The 20,125-nt window shown below is 39.4% G+C and overlaps 1 protein-coding gene and 1 long non-coding RNA gene across 5 annotated transcripts in view; one reads left to right on the top strand and one right to left on the bottom strand.

The window, feature by feature from the left end:
• Nucleotides 1–11,833, bottom strand: LOC131191050 (uncharacterized). 4 transcript variants are annotated; one of them, XM_058168771.1, is made up of 6 exons: nucleotides 11,678–11,833; nucleotides 9,445–10,111; nucleotides 8,490–8,567; nucleotides 6,706–6,843; nucleotides 5,202–5,240; nucleotides 1–4,641 (listed from the first exon to the last, which is right to left on the bottom strand). In XM_058168771.1, the coding sequence occupies exon 6, from the start codon at nucleotides 3,894–3,896 to the stop codon at nucleotides 2,514–2,516; it is 1,383 nt and encodes a 460-aa protein (XP_058024754.1). In that variant the 5' UTR covers nucleotides 3,897–4,641; nucleotides 5,202–5,240; nucleotides 6,706–6,843; nucleotides 8,490–8,567; nucleotides 9,445–10,111; nucleotides 11,678–11,833; the 3' UTR covers nucleotides 1–2,513. The 4 variants fall into 4 exon arrangements, with proteins under 4 accessions (XP_058024754.1, XP_058024753.1, XP_058024755.1 ...); XM_058168770.1 differs by lacking the exon at nucleotides 6,706–6,843; XM_058168772.1 differs by lacking the exon at nucleotides 5,202–5,240.
• The window catches only part of LOC131191051 (uncharacterized), a 23,440-nt gene continuing 15,109 nt past the window's right edge, over nucleotides 11,795–20,125 (top strand). The window contains exons 1-3 of the long non-coding RNA XR_009153409.1: nucleotides 11,795–11,933; nucleotides 12,822–13,134; nucleotides 13,583–13,677. This is a non-coding gene — a long non-coding RNA (uncharacterized LOC131191051). The remainder of the gene's footprint in view (nucleotides 11,934–12,821; nucleotides 13,135–13,582; nucleotides 13,678–20,125) is intronic.

Raw genomic sequence — 20,125 nt, forward strand, 5'->3', positions numbered from 1 at the left:
AGTCTAGGAAGATAACTAGGAGATAGCTGGTGGTTTTCTTCATGGAGGAACAGTGCAGTCCTACCCAGTCCATAAGTCAATCCTCTCCTCTGTGAGCATACATATACGGAATTACAGAATTAAAAATTCTCCTGGTGCCAAAGCATGAAAAGAAGGAATTGAAGACTTTATTCATGATTTGAATCAAATTAATTTAAATGAATCAATTTTATTGAATAGAAAGCTGGACACACTGAAATAGTTTTAATCGCTTGATTTAATATTAGCTGCGATTGCCTCAATAAACGGGGGGGAGAGAAAATACCATCAAGTATAGAGTATATCATTGTCAAGCTTTTTTTCCAAAGAACTATAAATGTGGCTGGAAAACTGTGTTTGGAATACCATGCTTTTTCAAATAGATCTTTTTCAATAATGAATTATAAATACATAAACTACATTTAAAGTTATCTGTGTATTAATTAGTATAATTGTTCAACAACTTAACGAGTTGCTGTGGAATCCCAGAAAACACATTTTGATCTGGAATTTTAAATGTCTTTTTATTGTACCAATAAAGAATATTTATAGCTCAGGTTGAAATGAGGGGTCTTGCAAACGTTTCCCAAACTAGCCCTGATAATGTTACCTAATTTGGGTAATGAAACGTCTGCAAGAAAACAACTATGTTCAGAACACCAAGGACCTCTCTTTTTATTGTCCAATTTTCTTTTATTCAAGAGATTATAACACAAAATCCAAAAGAAAAAAATTAAACAGACAAATCTACACAAAAACATTAAAAATGTGAATAAAAAAGGACAAAAACAGTAATAATCTCCCCAGCTGAACATTGACAAATCTATTGTAACAATACCTTCCTCCTATTGCAAAGGAGGCCTAAATTTATAAGCTTATACATCTATTTGCAACCCAAATGACCTGTCAAACATTACGAATATGAAGGAAACACTAGCTAACAGGTCAAATAACAGCAAAGTTGGAGCTCAAAGCATTGTGTTATCAGTCTGTTATTGTAATTTACTTGTAGAACATCTACACGGTTTCTTATTTACCACGAATCACCCCAATCATTATCTCTGAGTCAAATACCAAGGTATTTGGTCAAATACCCTCCTTTAGTTTCTTAAAACCTTGATGAAAACCTTTCATTAGGTTTTTAATTGGGAACTTTCCCAAAAATTGCATTTCATTTCCAAAGTTCATAAGACTCTATTGTAAGTATCTTTGCAACATATGTTGTTGAATAATTCTCTTTGAGAACACAACATTCCTCTTGCCAACATTCCATCCTTCATTATATCCATTGTCCCAGAATTTCTTATATTCATATTCTTTTCAATCTTTTCTGGCAGATCTATATTTTTCAAACCATACATTCACTTCTTCATGTCTAATGGCAACAGATCAGATTCCAATTCCTCAGACTGCAAATGGAATCCAACTGTTGTTTCCTGCTTTGGACATCATCTTGAGATTGCACAACTGTTTACTAAAACATAAATTGTGGAACTTTAAATGTCTTGAGCTGAACATTTAAAAATTAAATGTTATTGTCCAGCTTCAACATCAGCCAGTTTCAGATTTGCTTTTAAACAGAAGTGATTTTAGAGACTTATTAGAGGAAGCCATTTTGATTTTCCAAAGCATTATTATAATTTGTCATTATAAATTTCAGGTGCTTGTTATTCTAGCAGATAAGCTCATTTCAAGATAGTGAAAGCAGTTTGAACAATTAAATTTCTCTAAAACCATAGATTTCAGTATTGTGAAGACTGGTCAAGGAATTTCAGCTGTTGGGGTCTAGTAGAACCTTTTCTGTTGTGGCCCCAATCCTTTGGAGGATTCTGGATGTGAGATCTACCCCCACTCTTTGGCCTTACTCAAGAGCCTTAAAACTTGCCTCTGCCAGTTGGCTTGGGGCTCCAATGGGGGCACTCCATGCTGGAGAAAGCTTCTGGAGGGATAGAGGAGATTCCATCATATTGGTGTACAGTTTCTTATCAATGTCCTATTACTTTATGAATTTATGATATTGTAAGCCACTCAAAGTTGCTATGGAAAAGGAGATGAGTGGGACACAAATTTAATAAATAAGTACATTTTGGACAACGCTTTTGGATATCGTATCTCTAAATATATGTTCAATGTTTTTGTCTTGGCTCATCTAGAAAGCCAAACAGTCAGGATTAGCAAGGATGGTGGACTATCTGGGACTGGAGAATCATCCAAGAAGGCCATAGCAAATCACTTCTATTCTCTGCCCATTAAAAAGTAGGCTTTTCATATTCCATAGAAGTCCCGAAGAGTTCAGCTTGTCTGAAAAATGATACTCTGACATTTAGATCCAAGATGCTAGTAATTTTAACAAGAATCAGTTTGGTTTAGTCCCTAAAGGCAGTAGGCTAAAAACAAGGAGATGGTGAATTCTACTGCCACCTTAGGCACAAAGTTTTTCAGGATTTACATGCAACAGGCTATCCCTCTGTAAACAGCATTCCACGAGAACATGTTCAATTCAAGTCAAGTTGCCTCATATGATCAACCACACTGGATGCTGCACCTTGCTGAACAGAATAATTAACACCAATCTGGCGATTCTGAACATATTGAGCAACCCAGGCATCAATCATATACCTTTCTGATATCATATTTTTCAATCCTTCATATTGTTTAAGAGACTGAACTCCTCCTGCCAAAATTTGAAGGCGAATAGCAGTGTAAAGAATGTTTGGAAATTGCTTATTTGTATGTCCTGGCTGGGCAGTCTGAAAAATATAAGTCCATCCAATCCAATGGCAATTATTAACAGTATCTCCAAATGCAGCTGCTGCTGCCATCTCGTCTTTTCCAGTAACTCCTTTTATACGTTCATTTAACTCTGCCCAGGGAAAATCTTCATATGTTCTAATTGCTTGAATAACAGTTACTATTCCAGTCAACATTTTGTTTCTTGTTTGTTCAACCATAGTCCCAAGTATCAATGAAGTTTTAGTAACTTCTGCTTTAAGATTAGTAAACATCTCTTCAAACTTTTGTCCAGTGGTCTGCCTATCCCAAATGGCACGAAGAAAATAGAAACCCTTAATCACAGTATCTTGATCTACTTCAATATCCAGAGATCCTGTCTCTTGACGGATTTGTCTAAGAATTTTGTTCAGTCTAGCTGGACTAATACTTCCCGCACAGGTTACTATTAATACAGCTGTGGTCAAATTTGCTAAGATTTTTTCTCTAAATCGGTTTCCTTGGGGTGACATTACCATAACCCGAGCTACTAGTTCAAAAGACCACAGAGGATTGTCTTGAAGAATAGCTGTATTGTCAGTTCCATCAGCAAGGTTCACATTAAGAAGCCCTCCGAACAACCAAGGATGAATTTCCCCGGCTACAGGTGCAGGTTTAGCCGCCGCAGGTGCACCCTGAGGACAATTGTTTTGGGAACGCACAGGATTGTTGGCATCAAAAACTTGTCCCATCCAAGCATCAAATCGTTCAGCATTGAAAACAAAATTGCCCTGAGCATTAGGCACAATCAGGGCTGCATCTGGACCAAATATGAATGAATTTTGTTCAAACTGAGCATCATTTCTTAAGATGGCTGGGTCAAGTGGCTTGGCAAATATCGATCTAACCAATTTTTCCAAATCCAAATCACTGAAACAAAATTGTGGGGCAATTTGAAGATGGGATCCAATGACGCTCAAACTGGCAATAGCAGCTTCACGAGAATCGTTCTGAAACACTCTTTCCTCGTGGAGTTTTTTTTCAATAACAATCGATAGAATCCCACGAGTCATGAAAGCACCAGCAGCCTGGGTAACAACTTTACTCCACTGACTACATCTTACAGGAAGAAATGCTGCTAGGCCTGATAGATTAAAAGAAGGTTGCATTTTTGTGATTTAAATACTCCTAGCAGCAAACTTTTAAAACAATTTGTGTTTGTTTTTCTATCCCGTCAGGACAACATTTTCAAGGAAGCTCATGCCATGCATAAATTAGCTCATCGAACACCTTCAAATGAAAAGGCAATTTCTGAAAATATATTTGCTAACCCCCAATTTCAATGATTATATAAATAGTATTTTTTAAACACAGAATTTGGGTATGAGACTAGGTCAAAAACAAATTCCTTATTTGTCAAGTACAATAGCAAATGTAAAGACAAGCCAACTGCTAGACCAATTTCTGCTGCAAACCACTCCTGCTGTGCTTATTTTTGCATTTTAAAAGTTCTAGTGGGCTTTTCTCCAAGCAAGCTGTGACTGCAGTAACAGCTCAAGCCCATTTGGCACACAAGCTGCATTGCTGAAAATACTATTTTTTCGGTTTTTCACTGTCCATTGTCTTCAAATGATCAAAGCAAGCCTTAACATGATATAATCCTCCTAATGTTGATTATTAGTAATCTCTCTAATTTTCAATATGGTATTACCAAAGGGTTTTATCCTACAATAGGTTAATGTGTGCCTGAGTTACAGTCAGGAATATCTAAAAGTAAAACTCCTCTGGAAGTTACAACGAAAACAGGTTTAAAAGGTGAGACAGATGACCAGGCCAGAAGGAATAGCGATGACACCTAGCCAGCTCCTTAGCTAAGTACCAGCATGATGCCTAGAAGATCTGGGCTGAAGATTGCTAGATGAGAGAAAAGGAAAAAGAGAGACAGGTCAGATTAGAAGGTGAAAACAACTTTTAAGCAGAAATGTCAACGATGAGAGAAGAGAAATAATTAATCATGTTCCAACTATAGACTTAATGACTATTCAGAGAAAAATGCAAAATTAATAGCCTCCCAATGGAGGCCTAAAGCTGCCAGGCTTATAATATCTATGGCATATTAAATATTAAGGCACTTCAGGCATCAGAAGATCATATACCCTACTTCTATACCCTCTCCATCCCCCCCCCCCACCAACAAAAAGAGGCCTTGGGATTTATCTTGGTTCCTATACTCCATTGGAGTTCTTATTTTGTGAAATGAAAGTTCAGCCCTAAAATTCTGTATTTCTGCTAATATCTTTTTCATGCCCGTGCAATTTTAATCAAAGTCACACCCTTGATGCACCAAAGAAAGGTATTGGCATGCTCCAGTAATTCCCAAGATCTGCAGTTATTAAAAATGGACATGGAGACAGAAGAGAAGAAACAATGGCTAGAATTGTGAACAGGAGCTGTTTCTCCCTGCTGCAACTTACTTGCAGAACCTCCAACTTGTTTGGCTTTTTTGTTGTTATCTGATTGAATTTAAAATGTAGCATTAGTACTTTTTAAAGCATACAATTTGCATTTATTTAATATCTTAAACTTAAATTACTCTGTACAAGTTAATTTTCTAACATTTTAATTAGGGAAATATAATAAGCATTTATTTACAAGTAGCATTAAATTATATGACCTCATGTAGTTGAGTGTCAGCTTGGTATAGTGATTAAGGCACCAGGTTAGAAAACGGGAGCCTGTGAGTTCTATACCTGCCTTAAGCACAGTCAAGCCTTTTCTCTTTGGGCCAGTCCCTCTTTCTCAGCCCTAAGAAGCAGACAATGACAAACCATTTCTGAAATCTTGCCAAGAAAACTGCAGGGACTTGTCCAGATAATTGCCATGAGTCAACACTTGACTTAAAAGCACAAACAAAAAACAAGCAGTTACCAAATGCCAGGCAAATGCTTTTGAAAGAAGACATTTTAAAGATTAGTACCCTGTTTCCCTCCAAATAAAATATCCCCTGATAATAAGCTCAATCGGGCTTTTGAGCACATGGCAATAAGGCCAAGCGCTTATTTCGGGGTTCAAAAAAATATAAGACAGGGTCTTATTTTCAGGGGAAACATGGTAGTAATTCCTAATATATAAATATAGATTCAAAATTTTTCCAAATTGGCAAAGTGGCATATGAGAAAAAGAAATATATTATATCAAGAGTATATTCTAGTCTCTGATATAAACATTTAAATATTGCTTTGAAAGCTTTCTGTTTCAAAAAAACAGAGCTATAATTTATATTGGATTCAACCAAAAATAAATGGAAAGTGGGGAGGGAGTCCTTGCTGCGCTCTGAGCTTATTTTTTTTGCAGCCATCTCATTACCCAAACTATGTAAGATCATCAGTGCTAATAAGGAATGAGGTTTGCTGTCAATTTATATTCTAGTGGCTTGCCCTGTCAGTGTTGCTAGGAGAGATCTTGGATGTTCTTTGGTTGGGCTGTTTATTGTTACCATGTTTCCCTGAAACTAAGACATGTCTGGATAATAAGGCCAATTGGGCTTTTGAGCGCATGCAGTAAAATAAGCCCCCCTCCCCAAATAAGCCCCCCCAATACTTAGATGCATGCGCAGCTGCCACGCAAACAACACATGAGGAAGTGAAGCGGGGGGGGGAACATGCCCCACACGCCCGTCATCCATGCGGAACAGTATTTTCGGTGAGCCAGATGCACCACTGCCATTCGGGAGAAGAAGAGAGAAAGGAGGTGCTGCAAGAGGGCCCATTTCTGATGTTGTTCTTGTCCCAGGTGGCAGCAGCGCATTCAGCTCCCCAAATCTGGCTTGCCCATCTCAGCCGGTGAGGGGGAGTGGCAGGTGGGGAGGACTGGGGAAGGAAGGAAATGGAATGGTTGGATGATGGAATGTGTTTTGGCATTCCTCTTTCCACCTACAGTCCGACAAAGTGTGCAAGCAAGTTAGTGCATCTTCAGTACCTGGAACCCAGACCTGGAACTCTGGGAGCACCTGGCCCATCTCTCTCTCAAAATGCATGAGGGGAGGGGCTCTTCTTTTCTCGCAAAGCCGCACTATTCCAGATGATCCCGAAAGAAAGACACTGGGTCCTTTGGAGCCTGTGCGTGGCGGAGGCAGCCAAAGTTAAGACAGGGGAGAGCAGTCTGACCTCACCCCTCACGTCTCCATGGAGCCCCCCAGTTTGCTGGAGGCAGTGGCCTGAGTGGCACTGGCGAAGCAGCTGGTCGACACTCTGGGGCCAAGGTTTAGGGATAAGACCCCCTGATAATAAGGCCAAGGCCATATTTCAGGGGTCAAAAGAAAATAAGACCCTGTCTTTTTTTCGAGGAAACACGGTAGTTTGTTTAGCAATTCCTTGATTGGGATATTGTTTACTTCTTGATTATTGGTCTGATGTTAATGTTGGTGTTAATCTATGCTCATCTGGGTGTTGATTGCTAGTGAGACGGTGTTTTGGTCTTTTTTGTTCCCTTTGGGAGTTGTTGATTGTCTCTTTTGCACAATATGTAAATGTTATTTATGTCTGTGGGCTTATTGATGGCCGATTTGTCAGAGTGCCAGGCTTCTGAGAATTCTTTTAACATTTTTGGACTTGGCTTGGTCTAGAGTGGTCATAGTTTCTCAGCTGAATGTGTTGTGAGATTAGAGTTTTCATCATGTCTTCCAACTGGTCGGAAGAAACTTCTGGGATGAGAAACAAAGCATCTTCAAAAAAAAAACCAAGAAAGTCCAGTTGCCTCTTGAAAAAGCACCTTTGGGACATCTGCAAGGAAGCCAAGCTCAGGTAACACCAAGGACCCCTCATTTCAACTCTGATCTAATAATATTCTCCTCTATTGGTATAATTGGAAGGGGGCAGACAGATCCCAAACCACAAAAGTGGCTTGTCTACATGACTCAAATTGAACTTTGAGACTGAATGAAGTATTTGATTGCTTGATGCCCTACAGAAACTGCTACACTTTCCAATTTTGTTTAAAATGTTAAAATGGAAAGAATATGAAGAAATATGGAGTCAAACAATAACCTTATCTCCTTGCTTATAAGCAATGTTCATCAAGAGTGTTTTAGTTATAGTGCTTTACAAGAGACCTTTGTCTATAATGTATGGAGGACATAGTAAAATGGAATTTACTTGTTCTCAGAACTCATATAACTACTGAGAGGTGCATTTATTGCCACTTGATTTTAGGTGGAATGCAAGATGCTGGTTGTCAATTTTACAAGACCTTAATGCATCAGGGCCTAGATTATCTGTGAGAATAGTTTCTCCTGATAATATCTGTCCAACCTGCAACATCTAGCAGAGTACACATTCCTTCTATTGGAGACTGCCAACAACAGAGACCAGGGAAACATGTTTTAAATTAGTGCCCTCCTCTTCTGGAATACCATCTCCAGACATTCAAATGCTCCCCTCTCTCCTAATTAGAAAGTTTGTGAAGACTGGGCTATTGCAATAGGGACAAAGTTGCTACAACTATCTCTCAAGTGATTATTTTAAATTTAAAATAAAGTATCTGATTTTAGTATATGTGGTTTTCAACATTTGGGGCTAAGGTTTTAACTGTATTATGTTTTTTTTAAATCCAAATTAGATTTGGAACTTGTATGGTCCTCATTTCATTGTAAGAAAGTAAGTAAATTTAAAAAAATCTACTTTTCCTGGAAATGTGGTTGAAGGATTAAAAAGCTAGTTATTTGTGGTTTTTCCATGCTAGTGAATGGGAAGCACAAATCTTACTTCAAATTAGATTCCAAGTTGAATATTCTGAAGGTTCAAATCAATCCTCTGAATCACAACTGGTGGACAATATAGTACCTAAAAGTGAAAAGAAGCAAAATATGTCAGCATGTAAAGAATTTCAGCACTGTTTTCATTCCCCAGTCCCTCCAAAACTATTTGAAGCTTATGTTCATCTCATCTCAGTGGATCAGCAAACACGAAGCATTTTCTGAGATCACAACAGGTGCTTCCACAGAAGGACAGAACCAGTGTGAAAGCAATTCCATTTCTGCGATCCTATTGCAGAGGTGGGAGAGTTGAATCAATTTATTTTGACTTAGGTGTGATGCATTTGAAACACAGTAAACTTTTCTTTCAAAAATTTGTGAAGAGTCCCTGCCTCCATACGTTTTGATCATGGGTTTTAAAAGAAAAAAAAAAAGATTTTTTATACGTTTTCAACATATTCTGTTAAGAACAACTGGATTTTTGTTTACAAATGCAAATACCTGTAACATGATGGATGTAGATCGGATGTGTTGGTGCAATAAGTTTACTTCTATTCCATAAAGAGGGAGGTATTTTCTGGTACACTAGCATCTATGATTTTGGTCATAGTAATATACAATTCTCTTATCCCACTTCTCACAAAAGTAACAAAATAAACTGTAACCCCCTCTCTATTTTTAATTTGTTTTATAAGCATTTTGAAGCCATTTCCAAAAAAAGAAAATCTGAGCAGTAGAAGCTTCTGGCTGCAAAGTTGTATTCCCTCCCGTTTTAGCTTTTTCTGCAATGTCTAGACCAGAGCAGATACAGGTAGTCCTTGACGTACAACAGTTCATTTAGTGACCGTTCAAAGTTACTGAATGGTACTGAAAAAGGTGACTTATGACAATTTTTCACACTTATGACCGTTGCAGCATCGCCATGGTCACGTGATTTACATTTGGATGCTTGACAACTGACTCACATTTGTGACGGTTGCAATGTCCTGTAGTCATGTGATCTCCCTTTGCGATCTTCTAACAAAGAAAGTCAAGGAGGAAATCAGATTCACCTAACAACTGTGTTACTAATTTAAGAATTGCAATGATTCACTGGGAAAGCCGCCTGGGAAAGCCAAGGGAAATCATCAAAACCATAAAAAAGGGAAAGATAGAATATTTTGGACATGTGATGCGACACCTGGAAAAATATGACATACTTCACTTAATCCTCCAGGGAAAAATTGAAGGCAAACGAGATCCAGACAGAAGAAGAACACCAAGGCTTCAAAATGTAAGGAACTGGTTTGGACAAAACTCAGCAGCACTTTTTTGTGCCGCTGTTGACAAAAATAGATTGTCAACATCTGATGACAGATGAGGAGGAGGAAGAAAGAGGAGAAGGAGAAGAAGCCGTAGTAGTAGTAGTAGTAGTAGTAGTAGTAGTAGTAGTAGTAGTAACAGTGTGGCGAGAAAAGTTGTAAAATGAGGATTATCTGTATTCTAAACAATGCTTAGGAAAGACTAGGAACAGTTACACAAGCAACATTGAAAAAAGACCAACTTTACTCCTGTTTCAAATAAACTAGTTTTTAAAAATGACTTAACTTTCCAAACCAGCCAATGTGATTTGATTGCAGAGTTGATTCCAATCTAGTATAAGATGATAAAAATTAATTTAAACAAACCTGCACTAAACTTTTAGACAATTTCAAGTAATATTTCACATAAACAGATTGTTATACCCTGGTTTTCCCAACAACCTACATTTGAAACTTATTTTACAATAAAGCTTAAATTTGTAAGTCTCTGAAAATAAAAAGGCAGATTTAATTATAGCAATTATATTTTATGCAGCCTTTCTCCATACTTCACCAAGTAACTTCTATTAATATCATATCCAAGTAGATTTATTTATTTCATCGGTATTCTTTTTCGTAAGGTTCTTCTACAGATTTTTATCACTTTTTGATGTTTTTATTGTTTTGTGAACTGCCCAGGATTATGATATATGAGATGGGCAGTCACAGAAGTCTTATAAATAAGGCTTTTACAATAGCATACACAACTGCAAGTTATAAAAGTTTGTGGAGCTGATTATTAATACATATGCAAATGTCATAGCTTATTCCAAAATCTCATTTTCTTATTGTAACAATTTTATGTAATATAGAAAGAGTAACTGAAATTCAGGTAAAGTTAAACAGCTGTTAGTAAAAAAAAAAAAGAACTCCATTAGCAAACATCATAGTGAGATGGCAAGATAGCAAATTTAGGGTGGGGCTGTTTTTGTTTGGAGGGGGTTATTGTTGGCCTGTTCCTTTCTGAAAATATCACATTTTAATGATTTGCCCCAGTGCCCTGCCATTATTTAATGGCCATCATTAAACAAAGAGGTTTCAGGGGGAAAAAATAGGCAAGTTAAAGATACAGCAAACAGGTGCAAAGCTCAAGTGATAAGAGGATGATGGGAGAGGGGTAGGTTCCCCACTGGCTTTGCAGGATTTCTCCACCCATTAATAGATATTTATTTAAGTGCACTATCAAGTGTACCAAGTAATTAATTGCTGCTTTTCCCCCCCCCTCTGAGCATATTCTATCAAGCAGTAAAATTTGTTCTAGTTAGAAAAATACAAATGAGCTCTCCAGCTAATTTATTGTCGGAAAGTATAAAAATCATCCTTCTAACTTGCAGCACTAATAGCTTATACCCATTTTATGCAAGCAAGCTCTCCGAGGAGTACTCTCGGAGTATATTTGTCTTTCTTTACAGGTTTAAATAGCCTTTTCCTGTTCTAACTTGTCATTCTGAACCGAGTATTGTTAAGTTTTGTCAAGCAAAACTACCCTAAGTCAAACAACTGCATTTTCTTGTTTTTGTTTCGGAAGGGAAAAGCCTTAGGGAATAGTTTTATTACAATAAATATATAAGACATTTATTCATTTTATTATATCACAGCGACCCATCTAATCCGTTCTAAAAGGGAGAGCAAACTGCGTTATGAGTTCTTATGTTCCAGGAGTCTCCTCTCCCAAATAGACCCTTTATTTCGGCTTGGGAAATCCTGGCTTCAATTTCTCCCTAAAACCTAATGGGCGAGTCCATTCAGTCCTTTGGAAATGATTAGTTCCTCGCCCCGTCGAAGGCAGAAAGGAGAAAGGAGAGGAGAGTCCCGAGATGCAGAAAAGCGGCGGCCAAGATTTGAACGCCGCTCCCACCTCTCTCGTCTGGTCCCTCCTCGCTCTTTTTCCAGCTGACTCCGAGCAGCGATGGCGGCGGCGGGGGCCGCTCTTCCGCTACACCCCTGCAGAGCAGTCTAGGCCGCACCAGAGAAGACAAGAAACGGCCTCGGCGACTTGCCGCACTTTTTCTTTTGCAGCCGAGCAGCAGCCGGTGCGGCAGCTCCTTCCGGTTTCCGGCCCCTTTGGCAAATTAGGTTCTTCCTGAAGGGGCGGGGCTTATCCGATCCTGGAGGTGAGGGGGAAAGAGGCCGGTTGCTTTTTTGGGGGGGGAAATGGCGGCCCAGAGTGTGGTGCGGGCCTCGCCTGCCTTCTCCGTACGCATCTGAAGAATTTTTTCTTTTTGTGTGTGTGTGCTACATATTTGTGGGTTTATGTATTTATTTATTAAATTAACATGCCGCCCATTCACCTAAAGGCGACTCTTGGCAACCTAGTAAAAGCAACCTAAGGCAATTGATGAATTGCCTCAAAACATAGAGGCAATCTTGCTTCAGTGAACCGCCCTGAGTCCTTCGGGGGAAGGGCGGTATAAACATCTAATAAATAATAATAAAATAATAATAATAATAATCAGCTCAGCAGTAGTTCTTACCTGGTACTGTTTATACATATTAGTACAAATAATGCTCTACAACAATTCATTTAGTGATAGTTTAAAGTTACAAGAGCACTGAAAAAAGTGACTTATAATTGTTTTTCACATAACCATTGCAACATCCCCACAGTTACATGATCAAAATTTGGATGCTTGGCAGCTGGTTCATATTTATGATGGTTGCAATATCCCAAGGTCTTGTGATCACCTTTTGCAATCTTCTGACAGGTAAAGTCAATGGGGAAGTCAGATTCACTTAATAACCGAGTTACTAACTTAATAACTGCAATAAATCATTTAACAACCGTGTCAAGAAAAGTCATAAAATGGGGCAAAACTCATTTAACAAATGTCTCAGTAACATAAATTTGGGGCTCAATGTGGTCATAAGTCAAGGACTACCTGTACTGGTGGGCTGCTGGTCCCTCACCCAGTCATTTTGTAACTAAGCTTCCATAAGTATAATGGAAATACTTACACATCAGTGTCCCATTTACTGTGTCTGTCTTTCTACTTCATCTGTAGCTCTCTTCTTCAAGCCTCCTGTACATTCTGTTCTGTTGGAAGAAAACATCCATTTGGGTTCAGTTCCAAGTGGGGAAAAAGACACTGGAAACATGGAGGCTGCTTGGAAAGATGGTTTAATGGTGGCCAGGATCACATGGCTTGAGTTCCTGAACAGAAAAATGAGATGCTGTGCGCCCCTGGCTTTTTCCTTTCTCTGAGCTTTGAATTTCCTGGGGCACAAGAAGAGTATCCTGATTGGTTGTCAGACTCCCAGGGGGTGGAGTTTTTAGCTAGCCTTGCTGGCTGATGTAATCTTCCCAGGTGCCATGTGGTGAGTTTCTGTTGCTAGATGGGTATTGTGTTGCAGATGATGGACCATTGACAAAAGTGGGGGGGAGTGAGTTTCTGCCTCTGGCCCATTGACAAAGTTGGAGGGAGACCGGAAGCTGCAGGGAGCTGCTTTGTCTTTAAAACATGTTTCTCCATTTCTCATCCAGGGAAATACAATATTATGCCCCTTTTTAATATTTTCTAAAATATTTCATTCTTCTAGGAGAGAGGTGGGTGCTAACTTCCTACAGTTCTAAATACTGAGAATAATGACCAATTTTGTAATTAATTTAAAAGTTGTACCTGGCTATCCATCTTTAAAAAAACAACTTTGGATCCTCCTCATTTATATACCTTTCCTTTAAGCCCTGGGGGATAGCTTACTTTGCTAATGCTGCTACTATATATTTTATTACATGTATTCCTAACTATCCTTTTTTTTTCTGTAGATGAACTGAATAGGGGATGTGTGAACTACTGTTAAAATCCTTGTAGACTGAAGTTGATTCACTAAGAAATGCAAATATTTATTATGGATATCAAGGTAAGGAATTAATAAGAGCTGAAAGCCATAGAGCAATCTGAAAACAAAAGAAGTCATTCACATTTGCAGAATTCATTTCAGTGACTGCTCTAGAAAGGCACTACAACTCAGATAATTTTGTATAAAACAGAATTAAGATTTTAATTCATATCAAGCTTCCTGAATTTCTAAACCCCAGACTTCATAGAGAAATTTAACACTACTTGTCTTGGAGTCAGCTAAGGAAGGCATCTCTCCCCCACCCCCAATCCCACCCCTAAAAAAGCTTGAAATAAAGACAAAATGGATTTGTCATTTCTCCATTCCCATTTCCCTTTTGAGGTATCTTGTTGCTCTTGACTGGCTCTTTTAGCTTAATCCAGAGGTAGTTTTGTTAGTTTTCTCTCAGGAGAAGTCATACTCCCCTTAAACATCTTGTGAGATTTAAAACCCAAATTTGATACTCACAACTCCAAGACAAGTCTGATTAACAAAATCAAAGATTTATTGTAAAAAAATATGTTCTTTTAGTTGTTTTACACCTTTAAGTGTAGGAATTTAGCACCCACCCCCCTCCTAGAGAAATGAAATATTTCAGAAAATATTTAAAAAGGCAGAATATTATATTTCCCTGGATGAGAAATGGAGAAACATGTTTTAAAGTCAAAGCAACTTCCTGCCACCCCCCACCTTTGTTAATGGGTTATCATCTGCATCATAATAGAACCCATTTAGCAACTGAAACTCACCACATGGCACCTGGGAAGATTACATCAGCCAGCAAGGCTAGCTAAAAACTCCACCCCCTGGGAGTCTGACAACCAATCAGGATACTCTTCTTGTGCCCCAGGAAATTCAAACCTCAGAGAAAGGAAAAAGCCAGGGCGCGCACAGCATCTCATTTTTCTGTTCAGGAACTCAAGCCATGTGATCCTGGCCACCATTAAACCATCTTTCCAAGCAGCCTCCATGTTTCCAGTGTCTTTGTCCCCACTTGGAACTGAACCCAGATGGATATTTCTTCCAACATAAGGGTCATATTGGCAATTTCCGTCCATCCTTTGATATCTTTTCTTATTTACTTGTAATTTTGGGAAGTGGCTCACCAGGCTAATGCAGCCTGTTATTAACACACAGCTGCCTGCAATTACAATTACTGCAGGCTCGAGTCCCACCAGGCCCAAGGTTGACTCAGCCTTCCATCCTTTATAAGGTAGGTAAAATGAGGACCCAGATTGTTGGGGGGGGCAATAAGTTGACTTTGTATATAAATATACAAATAGAATGAGACTATTGCCTTACACAATGTAAGCCGCCCTGAGTCTTCGGAGAAGGGCGGGATATAAATTCAAATAAAAAAAAAAATTTCACCTTCGGCCAATGTTCCTGTCTCCTGATAGGATTTTTGGCTCAGGCTAAGTTTCTGTCTCCTGGGGAGCTCTTATCAAGTCATAATACATTGTCTCCACAATTGATTACATTACCAATTGTAGTTACTTTGCATAGTCATGTAGGAATTTAGCACCCACCCCCCTCCTAGAAGAATGAAATATTCTAGGAAATATTTTAAAAAGCAGAATATTATACCTTCCTGGATGAGAAAAGGAGAAACATGCTCTTGGAAAGCGGCCCCCACCTTTGTTAATAGCCCCAGAAAGACAAAAGACATCTTATCTACAACACAGAAGACCTTCAGCTCCAGGGTGATGGGATTAAGACATGGCCCTCAGGACATGATAGGATTAGCCTCTACCCATCTCACCACATGGCACCTGGGAAGATTACATCAGCCAGCAAGACTCAGGCAAGCTTGAGGGACAACCTACATTGTTAGCTAAGACTCCCAGCCCCTGGGAGTCTGACAACCAATCAGGATACTCTTCCTGTGCCCCAGAAAGGTCAAAGCTCAGAAAAAGCATAAAGCCAAGGAGCACACAGGATCTCGGCCCTTTTTCTGTTCAGGAACTCAAGCCATGTGATCCTGGCCACCATTAAACCATCTTTCCAAGCAGCCTCCATGTTTCCAGTGTCTTTGTCCCCACTTGGAACTGAACCCAGATGGATATTTCTTCCAACAATTGGCACCCCAGATGGGACTCCAAGCTAACCTAACCAATGGACCTGGCCCAGGTAAGCCTCCCTTGCTAGCAGCAGACCCATTGAGTCTGTGGGTAAGTTTTCCTGGACCTTGGCCATTTGGAACTAGGTTTTAAAGGGGTTTTGAGTGTTGAGCTCAAAGACTGCTTGGAAAGAAGGTGAGTACCTCTAAATTTTAATTTTAAGCATGGAAAAGCATGGGAAATATGTGTATGCCTGCATGTGTGTGAATGAGAGAGCCCTTCTCCCAATCACAGCTGGATCTTGCATCCTCTGTGCATTTCCTAACCGCAGAAAGACCAAAAGTCTGGAGAGCATGGGGGTTTTGCCAGAGCACAGGACCTTCTGTTAGGGAAGGAAGAAGTGTGTGATAGTGGGATTCCACCTAAGGAAACAGTCTGATTCCACCTCTTTGAGCAACCTCTAGCCGCACCTCTGCCTACTGCTAGCTCCACCGAGCCGTGACCGGTAGGATAGAGAAAGCAAGGGGGGGAAGCCAAACGTGGAACTTTGTGTTTATTAGGAACGGAAGCCGAGCGAGAGGAAAGTAAGTGTGAATGAAGCAATTAAGAGAGTAAAAAAAGAAAAAAGGAGAAAAAAAAAGGAAGCAGGAGATCTGCTTGGGGCCCTGGATGCCCGGAGGCTGCCAGTACTGCCTGGTATGCTAAAAAGGAAGCAGGAAGCAGTGTTGAAGAGGTGCTCGTACCTACTGGCAGGGCAGTAGGTCCTCTGGGATCACCTTTTTTTGATCCAAACTGGAAGCTCCCTTAACAGGAAGGTGCCCATACTTCGACAGAAGGGAGTCGAAGTCCTTCCCAGAACTTTTTTTTCTGAAAATTGTAGGAGGATCCACCCGGCTAGGCCAAAGTGAAAAATAAAACCTCACATCGGAGAGGGAAACATGGGAAGCAGTAGCTCGAGGGTGGAGGGAAATCCCCTGGAAAACCTGCTGGGGGCCTGGAGTGCCCGGAGGCTGCCAGTTTTACCTGGTATGCGGAAAAAGAAATTGAGGAAATTGTGTAATAAAGATGAGAATAGGAAACAAATTTGGCTAAATAAAGGTACTTAAAAGAAAAGGGAAATATATAAATAGGAATGCTTGGGTTTTTGTTGTTTGTTTGTTTGTTTGTCTCTTTCTCTGTCTTCTATGGAACCACGTGGTCTGTCTGTTAAGATTTGTGCCTTCCCTAATTTAACTGAGATTTATGGCGGGAATGATCAGTGTGTGTGTAAATCTCAGAGTTTTGTTTTCCTCTCTGTCCTCCTTGTTTTTATGTGTGTATGTCTGTCTTTGTGGGCCCTTAAAGTAATTGTAACTGTAAAATGTATCTGATCTCTAGAGACAAGAATTTTAAATTGTTAGGGAAAAACAAAAACAAAAGGTTGAAGCAATAAAATAGGGAAAAGAGAGAGAGAGAAAAAAGAAAGAAAGCCTTTGCCCTATTTTCGTGTGGCCACCGGGAATAGGGTACAGAACTTTTCATTTCTGCTTTTGTCTCCTTCTCTCTCTTTATCTTAAAGTAACAACTCAAGTTATAAGGAAACATTTTAAGTTCACTTACAAGATAAGTTTATGAGGAAACGTTTTAAGTTCACTTACAAGAGAAAAAAAAAATCAAGTCTTGCATTTACTGTGTGTTTAAATGATTTTACCTGTTCCTCTTCCTAAAGCATGTGAATCCAGTTTTTTTTCTTTCATCAGTTGTGTCTCCATTTGGTTGAAACTGCATTACCTTTTAGTAACTGCAATATTGATGTGTTGTTTCTTTTCAAACTCTGCCTGCAAGATATCTACCCCCCCCCAACTTTTTAATCCTGTTACAATGCCTTTCCTGAGAAGATTACCCACAAAAGTGGGGAGGAGATCCTGTTCTGTCTTTCAGCCCTGAAAAGATGACTCTGCAACTGTGGAAGCAGAGCACATGGTTCCAGATGCTGCCTCCAGAGGAGACCTTCCATTTGTTGGAGTCAGGAATTGAGTTTGAATCCAGCCCCCACTGAAAGTCATCACAGCAACCAGATTGGAGCAGACCTTTCCAAACCTCTGACCAACAAGCATGCCACCCAAAAGATATGAAAGAAAGGACCCTGAGATGTATAAGTAAAGACTAAAAGACTCTTTTCAATTCCTAGAAGACAACTGGAAAGACTATGGGGAAGGGTGGAAATTCCTTGTAAGGTTTTCTGTCTTGTCTCATTTACATTGTAATCAGTCTAAAGTACTCATGTAAGGATTGTATTTGAGTGGCTACCGCAGCAAGTTCTGAACACCTTAGATTTCTGTCTAATGGTAGGGAAATTTGTCCAGCATGTTTGTATTGTTTGTATTGCCTGTATTGTAAAAGTAGCTGCATACACAGGCGCACACAGAGAGAGACACCATTCAGAATTAGACTGAAACTATTCCCTTCACTTACCTGCACACAAGACCCCTAGGTTGATTTTTGCTCTGTGGCATTAAAAGCCCAAGGAGTCAGATCTCCCTGCTAATTCCATGTGGGAGGGGCATCCCCCTCAGGCAATTCCTCTCTTGAAGAGATAGCAGAAAAAGTGATATCCAAAACCCAAGCCCTGACTATGACTCACAAATGATGCTGCCCAGTTGCCCAGTAAAGCAAGATAAGTTGCACTGGTGGTCTCATGAGTAGAAGTCCCAGGGCTCATTGTGTGTAATTTTTTAAAAAAAAAAAGAAAGGAAAAAGCCTGGATTGCACACTGATTAACCTCAATTTGGACTGGAAAATAATCTTGGATAGACTTAAGTAAGAGCTAGGGCAGGTTCAGTAACCAACCCTTGGAAATGGACAGCCTGTAATTTAAAGGAAAACCATGGCTGTGAAAATTTTGGGATGTGTGCTTGCTTGACCTGACTGGAAGCTCTCAGAAAGTGATATCTAACAGCTGAAATTAATTGGCATAGAAAATTGGATACTGTAAAATTCTTACCAGAACTTTTCCCCTGGCTGCTAGACCTTCATGGTTGAAAGCTTTTGGGAGCCACTGAAGGAATCTTTTTTTCTGTTGTCTCTATCAATGGCTTCCTTTGCATCAGGAAAATTAAAAGCACCCACTGATTTGATCAATTTTAATTTTTGCCAAGAGCATGTTTCAAAACTCACGTTTTGAAAAAAAAAAAAAAAAAAAGTAGGGATTGTAGGAATTTAGCACCCACCCCCCTCCTAGAAGAATGAAATATTCTAGGAAATATTTTAAAAAGCAGAATATTATACCTTCCTGGATGAGAAAAGGAGAAACATGCTCTTGGAAAGCGGCCCCCACCTTTGTTAATAGCCCCAGAAAGACAAAAGACATCTTATCTACAACACAGAAGACCTTCAGCTCCAGGGTGATGGGATTAAGACATGGCCCTCAGGACATGATAGGATTAGCCTCTACCCATCTCACCACATGGCACCTGGGAAGATTACATCAGCCAGCAAGACTCAGGCAAGCTTGAGGGACAACCTACATTGTTAGCTAAGACTCCCAGCCCCTGGGAGTCTGACAACCAATCAGGATACTCTTCCTGTGCCCCAGAAAGGTCAAAGCTCAGAAAAAGCATAAAGCCAAGGAGCACACAGGATCTCGGCCCTTTTTCTGTTCAGGAACTCAAGCCATGTGATCCTGGCCACCATTAAACCATCTTTCCAAGCAGCCTCCATGTTTCCAGTGTCTTTGTCCCCACTTGGAACTGAACCCAGATGGATATTTCTTCCAACAGTCAGAAAACAGCAAACAGATGGTCTCACACTTTGGTATTACATTTGTTACAATTTATAAAAGAATAACCTTTATTTATTTCCTTTAATCTGAATTTCTAGGGAAGATAAAGTTTATATCTTCCGTGATGAACCCCGCCATTCATTAGGCAGTGAACCATGTGGGATCCTCAAAATGAATTAGCAATACATCTCCCAAACAAATGGGAAAATATTTGTAATTACATTAGCACGTGATGGTAAGGCCAACTATTTTATAACAAAACCATTGCTAATACATACCTACATACATGCTTGCAATTTACCAGAAAGACTCTTTTATTTATTTTTATTCCAGACTGCTTATATATTGAGCAATTCTTACTGAAAGTCTCAAGGATTCCTGCATCAACTTTGTGTGTTTGAAAAGCATAAATATTTTGCAGAATTCAGCCACGACAGAATTTTGAGACATGTGTAATATATAGTGTGCTCTGGTGTTTGGATTAATATTCACAACAAATCTGATCATGTGTATCATCTTGCAATTTGTAGTTTTTCTTTTCCAAGCATTGTGGACAATAATGATGAAATTATTTTCTTACCACACAATGACTTAACAACAGAATAAGAGTTCTACCGGAGAAGGAATAGGGAAGGGAGACTATTGTTGG

The sequence above is a fragment of the Ahaetulla prasina genome, chromosome 2 (assembly GCF_028640845.1).
Source record: "Ahaetulla prasina isolate Xishuangbanna chromosome 2, ASM2864084v1, whole genome shotgun sequence".
In the NCBI taxonomy this organism is placed as follows: domain Eukaryota; kingdom Metazoa; phylum Chordata; class Lepidosauria; order Squamata; family Colubridae; genus Ahaetulla; species Ahaetulla prasina.